Source organism: Centropristis striata, chromosome 3, assembly GCF_030273125.1.
Source record: "Centropristis striata isolate RG_2023a ecotype Rhode Island chromosome 3, C.striata_1.0, whole genome shotgun sequence".
Lineage (NCBI taxonomy): Eukaryota > Metazoa > Chordata > Actinopteri > Perciformes > Serranidae > Centropristis > Centropristis striata.
The window spans coordinates 38,406,359-38,421,703 of NC_081519.1; the positions used below are offsets into that span (position 1 = coordinate 38,406,359).

General features: G+C 37.8%; 1 protein-coding gene across 3 annotated transcripts in view; it reads right to left on the bottom strand.

The window, feature by feature from the left end:
* Window positions 1–2,271: 2,271 nt before the first annotated feature.
* Window positions 2,272–15,345, bottom strand: part of LOC131962924 (guanine nucleotide-binding protein G(s) subunit alpha-like) — a 38,828-nt gene continuing 25,754 nt past the window's right edge. For all 3 annotated transcript variants that reach the window (XM_059328042.1, XM_059328033.1, XM_059328050.1), the window contains 7 exons: window positions 10,332–10,386; window positions 9,970–10,043; window positions 9,602–9,660; window positions 9,065–9,185; window positions 7,369–7,499; window positions 6,866–6,933; window positions 2,272–5,686 (listed from right to left, as the gene is read on the bottom strand). In XM_059328042.1, the coding sequence (XP_059184025.1) occupies window positions 5,540–5,686; window positions 6,866–6,933; window positions 7,369–7,499; window positions 9,065–9,185; window positions 9,602–9,660; window positions 9,970–10,043; window positions 10,332–10,386 (655 nt within the window). In that variant the 3' untranslated portion in view covers window positions 2,272–5,539. The remainder of the gene's footprint in view (window positions 5,687–6,865; window positions 6,934–7,368; window positions 7,500–9,064; window positions 9,186–9,601; window positions 9,661–9,969; window positions 10,044–10,331; window positions 10,387–15,345) is intronic.

Consider the following 15,345-nt stretch of genomic DNA (forward strand, 5'->3'; position numbering starts at 1 on the left):
AAACTGAATTTACTTTAGTAACGTTTCTAAATTGACTTAAGACTGTAAATTCAGCTAGATGTTTATCAAAATGAAAGTGCTTTGAATGCAGTGGTGGTTTAATTTCAACATCACATGTTCAGTAGTGGCTAATTTTCAAAGTTAGGTATTAACTTGCCTATAAAATTCACATCTTTATGGCCATCATTTGCCTCCATACCTATGAAAGTTATTAATTAAATACCAGGCAAGTGAATTATATTGCCACTTATAATGCATGTAGATAGTTGTGACTAAAAACTTTAAAAGTCAGACAATTTTGCTGTCTTATAGACAAGGCTTTGAATAGTATATAATATGGAAATTCACTTGTGTTCGGCCTATAATAACAAAGCAAATTGTATATAATTTATAAATCAGCATCATATCATCAATTTATAATATGGTGCTGCAATCAACACTTGCACCATTTCCATAATTTTGGGCTATTTTTTATTGCTTGGACAAAGCTCCTTTTATTCCCAATAAGGGAGATCTCAATGCTACCAAGTGTGATGGAAAACCTGTTCTTGTTTCAACATTCCCATGTTCACACTGTGACGTTTTGGTCTGGAAGAACTTGCCTATCCTTCACAGAGCCCCGGCTTCAACTCCATCTAACACCTTTGGGATGAATAAGGAAGCAGACTGTGTGCCGGGCCTTATTGCCCAACATCAGTGGCCGACCTCAGTTGGAGCAAGTCTCTGCAGCCAGCCTCCAAAATCTTGTGGAAAGCCTTCCCATAAGAGTGACAGTTGTTATGGTTTGGGAAGATATTAACCAATCACCTATAGTTGCAATGCTCCGGTGTCCCAATACCTGTGTATTGTATTGTAATGTGGTGTATTTAAAATTTAATATCAACAGAAAATGATGCAGACAGTTTTCTACCCTTGGGTTGAGTCCTGAAAGTTGAGGTGTAGTCTCACCTGAGTTTTGAGATGGGCTTCCACTTTCATTACAGACTTCTCCATTCTTCATATAGACAAGAGTAATGTTAAACCACTCAGAAACAATAGTGCAATTCTTTGTGAGGCATGACAGTCAGCCTGCACACACTGTAACTCTGGAAGTGGCAGTGGGTCTCGTTACTGAAGGAGGAATTACCAGCTTCGCCTCATAATCCTGTTGCTCCAACAAGGAAACAGATGGAGTATCAGCAAGGTTTCCACGAACATGAGACAATCATGTGACACACTGTTTGTTTCCTCTTGAATCTCCACGTTTAGGACTTATCTTGATCTTTTCCGCGTGCTACAAATATATCTTCATTTCTTACAATATATTTCTTCATTTAGGAGTTTGTCAGACAATCTTAAATCCATAGTATAGTTTGGATTGCTTTTGAATAAATTGCATTAGTTTGCCATTAAAAAATAAGTAGTGCATGTACAGGCCTGGCTTTAATAAGACTTTTGTTTCCTAGATATCTTAAACACACCAGCCAAATAAGCAATAAGACTGAACTAATTGTAGATTTAACTGTATCTAAAAACGTGTGCCCTGATTTTTATATACCTTTGTGTCTCTTTGAGTTGTTTTTACTCAGTGGTATATGTTGACTTCAAAAATCTAATTAAGTATTTGTACAAAATGGGAAAAGGTAAAATAATACACAGAAAACCCAACGAACACTGAAAACACTTGATGCCAAAATAGAAACAAACGGATGGGGTTTCTTCTCTTTGAGCTAAAATTAAACCCGCTTATTGCTGCAGCCTGCATGGTATTACGGAGAACACAGGTGAGGAGGTGTTGACATAAAAATGAAGTGTAATCTCCTCTCTCACATCATCACTGCTGCAGATCTTCAACGATTATATAGTTGAATATTATGACGATAACCTGTTCCAGGAGAGTCAGTCTGTTGTTCATAAAGCTGGTCTACAACCTCATGAATCCACTGTGGCCATTTGTAAAGTTGTAAAGGCAGGAAACCTTTTTTTTGTCTTAGTTTTTTTAAATTTTTGTCCCATTTTCTTGTGGCTGGTGTCTTAAGTTTATATACTTATACTCAGTTTTGTCTTTCAAATTTAAGTGAATATTAAGTGTATTATCCTTAACAATCCAACTCCGCGAGACTTGAGCAATAAGGACCCGATGTCACTCAATAAAGTAATCAGTTTCAGGAACATGAGAAGTTCAGCCCCGACTGCTTCTGTATGTTCTTATAAAATACAGCCCAATTGGCAAAAGGTTAAAGTTTAAAAACTCTGATATTCCTCAAGACTGATGGGTGTCAGAAACACAGATTAGATAACAGTTGCCAGTTTATTAGGTACACCTAGCTAAAACTAATGGTGTCTAATAGAACAGGATATGACAACATTAAATCCCACCCTCAAGGTTGTTCAGTTTTTGTTGTAACTGTTACTGTTAAGAGATATGTTAATTCAGCTTTATTTTGGAGGCTGAAGTTAAGATCAGATTTGTAAATCAGTGTGCTCTTTGACACTATTTAATTTGGGTCATTTGTCTGCATGAGTATATTTATTAGTGTATGCATTAGAGCTGTCCTCAATCAAAGAAATCTTCATCGACTAACACTCACTTAGTTTTGTGGACTAATCGATGAGTAGATTTCAAAATCTGTAAAAAAAAAGCAAAAGCTGCAATTTAAATCTAGTGTTTACCAGATGTTCTTATAACTTTCTTGGAAAGGAGTCATTCAGGATGAAAAAGAGCATTAAAAATAATGAATCAACTAAAGAAATCTTTGTCGACGAAGACCAAAACTCAACCAATTAGTTGAGTAATGGATGCTCAATTTTCTATGCATATACGGATGTGGATTTATGTGAATTTCATCAGTATTTGTGCACAGTTTCTGAAAACTCACAGACACAGAGGAAACGGAGCAGTATCACCTGAAATCGTGTGGGCAGTGTAGCAAATAGTCTATTTGAAATGGACTGATCTATTTTCGTACGTAAAGTGAGTATAAATGAGGTTTAGGAGGGGCAGCTCTAGTATGCAGGTATGGAAAGTTTGGTTGTATTAACCGACCTCAATTTTTAAAGTTTGCTTTTCTCACTCTGAATTTTAATTTACATTGTATGTGTGTTTTCTCCTTACTTGTAAAACAATTTGTATCCTCTGGTTTTGATAAGTGCTACAATATATAAATAAACTTTATTATTATCAATCATATCATGTTTTACTGAGAGATGTGTCAAATATTTACCTAACACCTAACAGAACATTGTTACAATAATGAAGGAAGGCTTTACTGCACCTTAAGACAGGTGTTCCTAATAAACTGGCAGCTAAGTGCATGTGATGTACAACAGAGGATCTAGTATACTCAGCCTAAGAATGAACCAAACACTAATACAACGGTTTCTTCTTGTTTAAGCAAAAAGAATTTGGTTTATGTAGAAACAAGCAATGTTTTGCAACTGGATATTTCCCTCTCCTTCAAAAGAGTTAAAGCTAAAATTAAAAAAACAAACAAAAAAACAAATGAATACCCATCCCATTGCACCCAGAATCACCTTCTGAAAATGTATGCAGATGTTACTGACAGAAAGCAAAGGAAACCTGGGGGACAGCTCACAAGGGAGATAGATATAAGTGTACAGTACATATATATAAAATATAAAATCTGAAATATATTTTATATATATTAAATTGTGTTAGGCTTCAGTATCTTTCACTACACAGCATTAAGGTGGTGTGTCTGATTATCTTTTTTTTCTTCATTTTTTTTCAAATCCTATTATATAAACCAGAGGAGAGTCAAAGCAAAACAAATGAATCAACGAACAAACAAATGTGGGGGGGGGAAGGAAACTAAGCAACAGACGAAAGGCCTCCGCCCCGATCCGATGCCCCTCCCCCCAGCCTCCAGCAGAGGGGCGAGCCAGCACGGACGAGGTGGGACAGACCCGTCCAGCTGTACAGCGCAGTGAAACATAACTTACATATTAGCTCATTTTTACACGTACAGTCGTGATCAAGGCACAGGGATCTTCTACAAGTTATTTTTTTTTCTTCAATAAAGTTGTACAAAATAATACATTTTACAGTCTGTACAAGAATAATAGTCCAGCAGTAAAATAAAGACAGACGTACTTAAAGCCAGGAGGGACAGGAAGTGGGGCTGGGAGAGGTGAGAGGACAAGACGAAAGGTGCAGGGAGGGGGGGGGGGCGTCATGTGGAAGAGGGGGGGAGGGGGAGGGGGGGGGCTGATGAGGGCTGGAGCGTGTGTGTGTGTGTTAGTGTGTGTGTTCCCAGGTAAAAATGTTGCATCCAGTCTTGATAAGTCATTTTCTTCATGCTTTCCTTTTTGCATTGTTTTTTCCTTATTAAATAAAACCTCTCCTCCATATGTTGAGTAGTTGTCAAATAGCAGCAGGGGCAGGGAGGGGCGAGGGTGTATATGTGTGTGTATGTGTGTGTGTATAAATATGTGTGCGTGTGTAGGTTGGGGGGTTTAAATGGTGCACAAAGGCAGATCACACACACACAGTGTACACCAACACACAACATGGGGTAAAAACTAACAAAAACTTGATTTGTGTTATTACAGGAATATATAATATTTATATATATATATATAAATATATATATATATACATATATATATATATATATACACACATATATATATATTTATATACACACATATATAAATATCTATATATATAGCTTGGATTTTTTGCACTGCATGAAGTTCACTGGTATGCATGAATTTATGCATTGTATGGTATTTCTTTTTTTTTCTCCTTTTTTTTGTTGTTTTCTGCCATCCCTCCTCGATTGGTTTCTTGAAGAGCATGTCATGTGAGCCGTGTGGTCTTATGTTCAAGTCACGCTCACGTCCACAGGCAGCCGTTAGTCAATTAGTCTGTCTGTTCGGGCAACAAAAAGGCTCACAGCCCTCCTCTGTATCAGTTTGCCACCCTCCATGTCCATTGTTCTCTTCATCTCCTCCTCCTCCTCCTTCGTTGTTGTCTTCAGCACGCGGTGAATAAACTCCTCTCTCTCAGAATGCATTATTTAATTCAGCCTCTGCCAACTGTTTAAAGCAGGAGGACTTGGTTTTAAAAGGTTCTGTGTGTGTGTTTGTGTGTGTGATATGAGACATTAAAACAAATGTCTTATGCTGTAGTGTGTGGGTACCTGTGAGTGTGTGTGTGTGTGTGTGTTCATACTGTATATCTGAGAGAGAAAGAGAGCTAAAAGGAGGGATAGCCTGTACTGAGGGATTCCAGTCCTGACCCTCTTTCCTGGGTCAAAGTGTAGCTGAGTACAGCAGTCAGTCCTGGCTAATAGTTGATGAAAATGTTGGTGTATTCTTAACAGTGTCTCCTTTTTTCAAAAAAAGTCTTTCCACTGTTGTAGGAGAAGTAGGAGTTGTATCTGGATGGAGGGGAGGGCTCTGTTTTTTGGTGAAGTTGGTTGAAGTGGAAGGGGGTGGTTGGCTAACTGGTCGCGTGTGTGTGTGTGGAGGGGGTGGGGGTGGGGGCAGATAGGTAGGTTGGTAGGTAGATAAGTAGGCTGGACGCCGCTGCCCATCACAAGAGCTCGTACTGCCGTAGGTGCATCCTCTGTATGATGTCGCGACAGTCATTGAAGACGCGGCGGATGTTTTCTGTGTCGACCGCGCAGGTGAAGTGGGGGTAACAATAATGCCGTCCATCCCCGCTGGCTGTGCTGATCCTCTGAAAAACACATAAAATTATAGACAGGTTAGTGTTCGAGATTGACACGTGTCACGCCCTGTCAGGTTAACTCAAGTACTCTGTCATGTTCCTAATGTGTTCTTTTGAATGGATTCAAATTGGATGTCATCTACTATTGATTGTATAAAAGTGAATATTTCGTAAAATATTTTTTGTGCTTCACTTAAGTCCTCTGATATTCTTTGAAGAAAAAAATGTCCACATAAGAATACTGCCATAAAATATATATAAATGTTATTTTCCACTTCTCTGACTTGAATCAACTTAACCAACTTCAGTCCTGATCAAAACTACCAAATATGAATTTATTTTTTGACTTTTAACTGTTTAAACGTCAGTTTGTTTGGATAATGCCACTGTTATTATGAAAAACAAACTATTTTCTGTATCTTAAATGCAAAAGAGACATTAATTGAATATAGGTCGCTATTTTACTGGGTTTCAGTGGGGACATTTCTGTCCTTAACCATCTGAGTGTCTGTATTTTGACTACACAGTTAATTATAGACTTATTATAGGAGCTCAGGGTGAACTTCCAAAATTCAAAGACAAAATGCACTTCTTATCTACACATTTAAGACCTCTATTTCAATATGTATCTGTTACTTTAAGCTCATTTAACAAATACTTTTTGCCAGCTATTTGAACTGTTTGTCCATAAGTAGCCTGGTTGGACCTTCAACTGAAATCTACTAAGAATAACTTGTAGGCAAATATCTTTTGTACTGAGTGAAACATCAGTGGCCATCTGTGACATTTGTGTTTTGATTTTGGTGACATCTTTGGTGTTAAGCTGTGACTAGTGTGGTTTTTACATGGCATGTACAAGAAGAACAAGCCTGTCTCACAGTTTGGATGAAACTGTCATGTTTTTTTACTTTTGAATGTGTTAACTGCTGTTACTGCTTCTCTCAAACTACATCCATCTCTTGAATGACCACTTAGTCATCACAACTTGGAATTGTAGTTTTAGGTTTGTGAATGCTGCTGACGGTAAATCTAACATCTTTAGTTAATTTGTCCACTCTGGTTTCAGTCTTTAACATCTAACTCATAACAACATATATGACGACAGATTAGGTCTAAGAAAATATCAAAAACATACTTAAAAATGATCAAATTAAAACATGAATTCATTTTAACCTGCTTTGTACATACCAGAAACTCATCCCGGATGAAGTATTTTGCCCTTGTGACGCGGGGATCCTCACCTGGCTCTGGTATTGCTGTTGGATGAGAGGAAATATCATTAGAATAACATTTTTTACACCGAGCCATTTAACACATCGCTCCTCCTGATGAACGGGAGCTACAACTGGTAAAGCTGGCATGGATGATATATATATATATATATATATATATATATGTATATATATATATATATCTATATATATATATATATATATATATATATGTATATATATATATATATCTATATATACACTTGCATTATAGGCAGTTAGCTGATGTAATGGGCTATTATGCTTAATGTATTAATGAAGATATATGTTTAATCTACAGCATTTTTAACTAGATTGTTGTATTCTGACCCAGCATCAACCTCAATAAACTGTTTGAATGTGTCAGCTACAACTACATAAAAAAGGATATTATGCATGTTATTTATTGGAGACCTACAGATATCAGCGTTAACCTCTTACCATCATCAGGTGTAGTGTAGCGTGCAAACTCCGGGAAATACTCCTCAATTTTAGATTTCCCTGCCAAAACCTTCTCAGCGAGCAGGTCCTGTTTGTTCAGGAAGAGGATTACCGAAATGGTCCGTAGCCACCTACGGAGGGAAACCAAGAATGTGTTCAGTGCCAGATTTCTTTGGACTTCCGTTTAGGACCCAAATTAGGTTACAGGTCTGTTTCAATAAGTATCGGCTGAAGAACAAGAAAATAATAATAATAGGTCTTAGAGCTCCTGCCATAAACAGCCCATATGCTCCCACAGGGGAGAAGAGGAGGGACTCTATGGGCATCTACGAACACTGTAAATACATGCACCCCATATTAAATAAAAAACCTTCAATAGTTGTGGTATTAACCCATTGAAGCCTGGAAAGCGGATACGTCGTTTTGTAGTATTTGTATAAGCTCTCAAATACTTTTTGAATTTCATTTCTATCTGCTACAGAGGCTGAAAAATCAATTATTTAGTAGAAGCGTTGACACTTCTGTTGAATTTCCAGAAAAACTTCAGGTTTTAGGGGCTGATTTTAAAATCGCCCAGAGATTTTACAGGCGTTTCAAGCGTCAATGGGTTAATAATATTGTCATTAGGGAGTGGGTCCTCTTTCGTTATTATGAATCGCACTGCATTTCTTGGCAAAACCCATCTGCATAGCATTAAAGCACTGGCCAGGCGTCCATGCTCGCCCGAGGTAACGGAACCCAATTTGTTCAGGTCCTTTGCCCTGACCAATGGGACATCCTAACCTTAACCACTCAAAGTCAATGCCTGACCTTAACTGATCATGTTGCTACCCAAGGCAGATCTTGCCAAAAAATGCAGCAGGACTCATATTCAGGCTCCACAGAGTCCACCAAATTGCACAGCCATGTTTCTAAAGTAGCCCAGAATGGACAAACCAATCACTGGCCCTACAGGGCCTTTCACATTGTGATGTCTCCTTAAGACACCGTAGTTTCCCGACATGGTTTGAAAGGTATGGGTATTCAGTCGGTTGCAATCTACAACCTCACTGCTATATGGCACTAAATCCTATACATTGAATAGAAATGTCTTCATCTGCAACCAAAGAAACATTAAAAGATCTCAGTTGTACAAAAAAAGGGTGGTGTGTGTGTGTATGAGAACTTGAGCTGTGCTTGTTACATGTGTGGTTATGTCACAAAGTTTTATATATAAATGAGACTCATGCAGTATAACCCATGTAGCATTTATCCAGTCGAATTCTCACTACTAGAGCATGATAGAGTTAATGCAGTGCTACTGCTAGTAGCTGCAGTTCTTAAAATTTACTATTTTAATGAAAATGCATGTGTTTGAGATAAAAAAAGATTGGGATTATAGTGCATGAGTGTGTAAACAAATGTGTTGATAGTTTTGCTGTTGTTAAACGTGGCCCCCATTTACTCCAATTATTCAATTTACTCTGTGCAGATTCTTCGTTCACCATGGAGGCATGTGAGAAAAACAAGTTTTCTTCAAGCATTCAAGGTAACATGATGACAGGGTGAGTAAGTGATATACAAATGCTCATTTTGAGGGGTGAACTATTCCTTTAACAACCATCAGTATGGGAAGAAAACAAACATCATCTACAGCACCAAACGAAACCAACAGTAAGTTCATCTCCATCACAACTTTAGTTTCTATGATTCTCACCTGTTGTTCCAGATGTTCTTGAAAAGGTTGAGGGCTTCCTGTAGTCTGTTGGTCTGATTGTCTTCTCTGATCACCATGTTGTAGCTGCTACTCGCCACCACGAAGATGATGGCCGTCACATCTGTGGTACACACACCAAAACACCGTAGACTACGATTAACACAACAAAGACGAGTAGAACTACCAAACACTCTAGGTTTTAACTCAAATTAATAGTATTAACCCATTGAAGTCTGGAAAGCGGATACGTCGTTTTGTAGCATTTGTATAAGCTCTCAAATACCTTTTTGAATTTCATTTCTATCTGCTACAGAGGCTGAAAAATCTATTATTTAGTAGAAGAGTTGACACTTTTTTTTCCAGAATTTTTCCAGAATTTCCAGAAAATTAGAGGTTTATTTTAAAATCGCCCAGCGATTTTTCAGGCCTCAATGGGTTAATAAATGAGTCAAAGGCTGCTTGTCACCGATTTTTTTCCAGTAATTCATAAAAAGTTTCATCACTAAAATAAAGCTGTCTAAGCTCCAAACATCGTACCGTTAAAACACTGGATCCATTTTCGGCGTTCATCCCTCTGACCTCCAACATCGAACATACTGCGAGACAGAGGAGGTTAAACGTTTAATTTGCATTCTAAAGAAAGGACTTTAAAGAAAGGACTTTAAATAGTTTAACAAGGATGTCAATCACATGACCACAATGTATAGTAAAGAGAGCAGTACCTTCTCTATCAGATAAAAAAACACATGAATTGTTGAGGTTTTTTATTATTCCATATCAATAAAAAATAGCCTATTGTCCTTTAAAACAACTTGCTAGCAGATTATCTGTGGATTCACTTCAACTAACTCTTTTTTGATTGTTACTCTCTCACCTGACAATATATAAACTTTGTTGTAACTTACTGGAAATTGACTTTGTCTATTTGAAATCGTGTCTCGAAGATCCCAGATGTCAGTACTCTGCATCTCAACAGGTCCTGAAAAACAGAGACGGAACAGTAAGTCATGTTAAAAAGGAATAATAGGGAGGAAATCAACTCTTGTACAACAAAAACTATTGTTATTTACAGATGAAATAAAACTGTTTCCAGTTCGACTACCAGTTGTACGACGAACAATCCAAAACCCAAAGATATTAATGGAGAAAACATCCTGACATGTGAGAAGTTGGAAACAGAGACTGCGGTCCGAAATCACATTCTTTTTATTATATAGTGCAGGCAGAGTGCTTCAATACAAAGTTGCTTGTGTGTTGAACATCTCACCTGATCAGTGGGTGTGTAGTCATTCTGCCTGACAACATCGATCCTGTCTAAGAAGCTGTGAAAAGAACAGAAAAATACATCCGGTTAGATATTTCCTGCTGTGCTGCAAACACATAATCACAATACAGTAAAGCAATCATTTTTTAATCTGAAAACTTGTTACACTGGTTTAATGTACATGGTGAGAACAGTACAGCACACACACACACACACACACACACACACACACACACACACACACACACACACACACACACACACACACACACACACACACACACACACACACACACACACACACACACACACACACACACACACACACACACACACGTGAAACTAATCATCTGTGCAATAATTCAGACACTGCTGCTAACATTGAGGGTGCAATAATTCATGTACATATTGGACACCTTTATTTTTATTTTTATACAAGTTTTTATATATATTTATATAGATATATTTATTGTGACAGTCCACAGTATGTATTTATTAACAGGTTCTGCTCACCAGTTCTGTGTTATGTGTACTGCGGAAGCCAAGCAACGATATTTCGTTGCCAGATTCACTGTTGTGTTTTTTGTGCAATGACAATAAAGAAAGTCTCTCTCTCTCTAAGTCTCACACACACACACACACACACACACAGGTACATCCCAGTACATTAGTGGGAGCAAGAGAAAGATGGAGGACGGCGGTCTCTGAGTGACCACCAGGGGGCGTTTGTTTTAATTCACAGTGAGATCAGAAGCAGCCACTCTGAGTCACCAGCAGCCTGCTCTGTCAGACCAGAGGAGCCTCGTCAATGGAGCTGCTGTAGTAATACTTGCACAGGAGGAGAGGTGTGTGTGTGTGCGTGTGTGTGCATCGGCGTGCGTGGGCGGGAATGCAAGCCTACGGTGAGATCAGATTTGCAGAGCGCCTACCCAAATGAATGTTAATTGTTCTGTTGAACTGGCCTACATAAGTGTTGCTTTTCAAGGTGTGTGAGCTGCCCTGATGCTTTCAGGATGACTGTATCAGGGTCACCTGCTGGAGGTGTCTGCTGCAACAAGGCAGGCCTCAAAATGAGCCAGGGTGACATTTTCACATGTGACAAGGAAACAAATATTTCTCTCAAGAATTCCACACTGAGGAAGTCGAAAGAGTTTGTATCAAACCAACTGACTAAACATCCATCTTCATGTACAATATGTGAGGACAAGCAGACTGAGTTGCCGGATGATGTTACAGGTCACAAAGACAAGGGTTTTAAATGTCTGCACTGACCTGAGAGTACTTTAAGACGGACAGAAGAAACATTTTTTTTAGGAAGAAGAACAGGAGTTGCTCTGCCCCGACAGTGGACAGAGGAGTGGGCTGAACTCAGGCGAATTTTTGCTTTTTGCTTCACTCAAAGGAATTTGGTGATTATGTTTAAGCTAAAGCTGCAAATATAAATGTCTCATCAGTCTGCACTGATCTTACACAAGTACTGCAACTTTTCCCACAACAATTGCTATGAAAGGTGAAGCAACAACACCTAAGCAGTGAAGGAATCATTAAGAAAAGCACTTATAAGTCATTCAATAGGTCCTATAGGGTTAATACCATTCAGTATATTTAAGTCACTAAATTGTCCCATCATCAATTTTCTCCATTTAAATATTCTTTAAAATTTTACAGAGACCAAAATTCATTTTTTCAATATAATCCCAGAAATTGTTTTTTTTCTGAGACTACACATCTGCAAAATACGACATTACACAGAACTTTAAAACATTAACAACAACAAGTAAAACAACAAAGTTTTTTTACTGATTTCTAAACTATTGGATTATGGATTTGGCAGTAATAACATGTTTGAGACAAATTGAATGATTAGCTTTACCGATTTAACAATTCATTTTTCTGATATAAGATTTATTATTCAATAACAAGTGCCTGATTAAACACAGCATCCCTAAAAATCCCTTTAGGTTGCAATAAAATTAAATACAAGTGTAAGAAAATATCAATAAAATGGAACATCATGATATTATGATTACGATTTTTTAAATTAACAGCGTACATGCAATTTAACATAAAGACTGTGATAAATTCAGATCCTTTTTGATTTGATTCCAAAAAAAGTCAGGACGCTGTGTAAAACCTAAATTAAGTAGAGTGTGTATCAGTGTGCATGTTTACAAAAATAAATTTATTTGAACATTAAATATTCTATATTTGTACAGTGTTCAATTGAATATATGTCACAATTGATACAAAAGTCTTTTATTTATGTCTTTGACCATGTCCCAATTTTTTTTTTAATTGTGGTTGTAAGTATTAAATAAATATTATTTTTAGGAAAGTGAATTATAGAAGAACAATTTCCAAATTGTTACTATAAATTAAATTGCAAAAGGTAAAGTTTACATTATAACTGTTAAAATTAATTACTGTATGAACCCTGGCATGTACTAATGTCCGAAAAACATTTACATTTTTATGAAATATAATACTGAGCTTCATGAATACTAAGCAGATGTACTAATGTGCACAGAAAAGGACACATATTTAAAAAGTGAAATGATTGTTTACGTGATAATACCAAAACTGACAACAAGACGAGATACTTCAGGGCAGTGCTCACTAAATCGTCTTACTAATTTCCTGGAAAACCCCTAAAACACAAAGTGAACAGGTTGGGAACCACTGTTTCACTTGGCTGCTAAAGTAGACAAACGTACAAATTTCCCACCCTGTTTGATTCCTGCACGGCTGTCTGTTTTGACTGATCGCCTGCCCGCCGTTCCTACAACTGGAAAGGCAAGACGCCTGCTAGTAGCTGCCTCTCAGGGTAAAGGTATGTAACCCCCTCTGAGATAACTAGGAATGTGGCAGGCAGGGGTGAAATGTGACAGGAGGGCTGCAGGTAACACACTCAGAGGAACAGGGGGCTTGGTCCGCGGAAGCTACAGTACTGGACAGATGAAGGGAAGAGACGCTCGAGTCAGGACGAAGAGAGCGTCAGTACGAGGCTGAAAGAGGACAAACAGCTTTTGGAACAAAGAGACGCCCATGTGCATATCTCTGCACAAATGCACACTGACACAGATATTCATATAAAACACACACGGAGGCAATTAAGCAGCCGAGCAGTCTGGTACCATGGGCTCTCTGCAGGGGCCGAGTGGCTCAGCTGTTCCCACACCACAGCGCCTCTGCTGTGCCAGCACACCCAGAGCCCTCAGTGGACAACTGTTCAGCCTGTTACTGCCCCGCATACACCGCTCAGACCGCCTAACTTCACCCTCCTGTTACATCCCCATGCTGAGCTCCCAAACACATAAATAACCTGGATGTGACAGAATCTAAAAGCTCTAATGATGACAGAGTTAACATGGCTGCCACCGACATCTGCCGAGGCCAAACTCTTGTTTATCTACAGCTCTGGTCTGAGGCGGCGACACGCCCAGGACAAACACACTGCTCAATTTTTAGCAGTTCTCCCTATTAATAGGGGAAGTGCCAATAATAACCGTGCCTCGTAAGTTGAGCTAAATAATAGTGGCTGCCCCAGTAACAGAGAGGTCTGCGGTGTTATGAATAACCTGTCAGAGTTATTCTGGGGTAGCAGACAGGCTGACTTAAACTCTGGAAATACACACAGGACTCTTGTCTGGTGAGTGAAAATAACTCAGTATTTACAAGAAAAGATTAAGTTTGTTTTAATCTTTTACTCAGTTTTTTACTGGTTTGGATGTACAACAATAGTCGGGAGGTTTCAAGTGGGACAAACACAAATTAACAATTTTAATTGTTTATACATACACTTTATTTTTTTTATTGCTATATAAACATTAAAGAAGCCTGAATTTAATTTTAGCATAATTACAAGAAATGCACCAGTTTAAACTTACTTCAAAATTCTGACTTAGTAATTTCCAAAAATAAAAAAATAAAGAGGCTGCCAAATGCTCTTTTACACATTTCTTTTTAATCTTTATTTATATAAAAATCTAGAGCTGCCACTACTGGTCGACTTACAGAAAGTCATCTCCAACTATTTAGATAATTAATGAACCCTTGCAGTTATTTTTTTAATGAAAAAATGGAAGAGAAAATTCTTTTTACACTCTCAAATAAAGACGTTGTCTTTTTTTTGTCTTACATCACAATAAATTAAATAATTCTGGGTTTTGGACAGGCAATATAAGACATTTGAAGAAATCACCTTGGAATTTAAAAGCATGGGATGGACCAAATGATTAATCGAGAAATAAATGTTTAAAAAAATCTTTAGTTGCTACCCGAATAAAGTCTAAAGCTACGTCCTAGAATAGACTCTAAAAATATTTCCAGTACTTCCAAAAACAGCAACAAGGTTTGATTATAGTCCCTTCGCACACTCAAATTACAAGTTAAAAAAGGTTTAAAGGGAGGTATTTATGTAGTAAAACAAGTCCTCCACAACAGCATAAAGTTGCAATAAATGTGATTTTTTGTTTTTACTGCAAGAACTCTCCAACAATCAATAATTAAACTGAGATCTTTCCATGCTGAAGGACATAAGAGGCTACATCAACGCACAACAAAGCCGATAACCCTCCATTCTATAATGCATTCATCTTGTTAAAGTGGCAGTATTAGGTCAAAGGATTACTCAGATTATGAGCTCGTATACATCTTCAGCTCTACACGGGATTAGGCTACTCTGAGCCGCACAACTGTGTTGACATGTCTGGCCTGCACACACACAGCTGGACTGGAAAATATGCTGAATTACTGGCTTAATTTACTTGGATTAAAAAAAACAACCATCATATCATAAACTATATAAATAAGACAACAAGAGCAGGTTCAATAGAAGTGTTTGAAGTTACTGACTTAATTTAATATTCACTTCATGTGAACATATTAAAAGTTTTTGGCAGTGTCTCTCCAAGATTTAAAAACCGACAGCATGACTAACAGCATTTAGTTTAAATAAGTGTCTTGACAGGGTTTATGTGATACAAACACACAACATCTGGGGACCTTTGCCACGCAT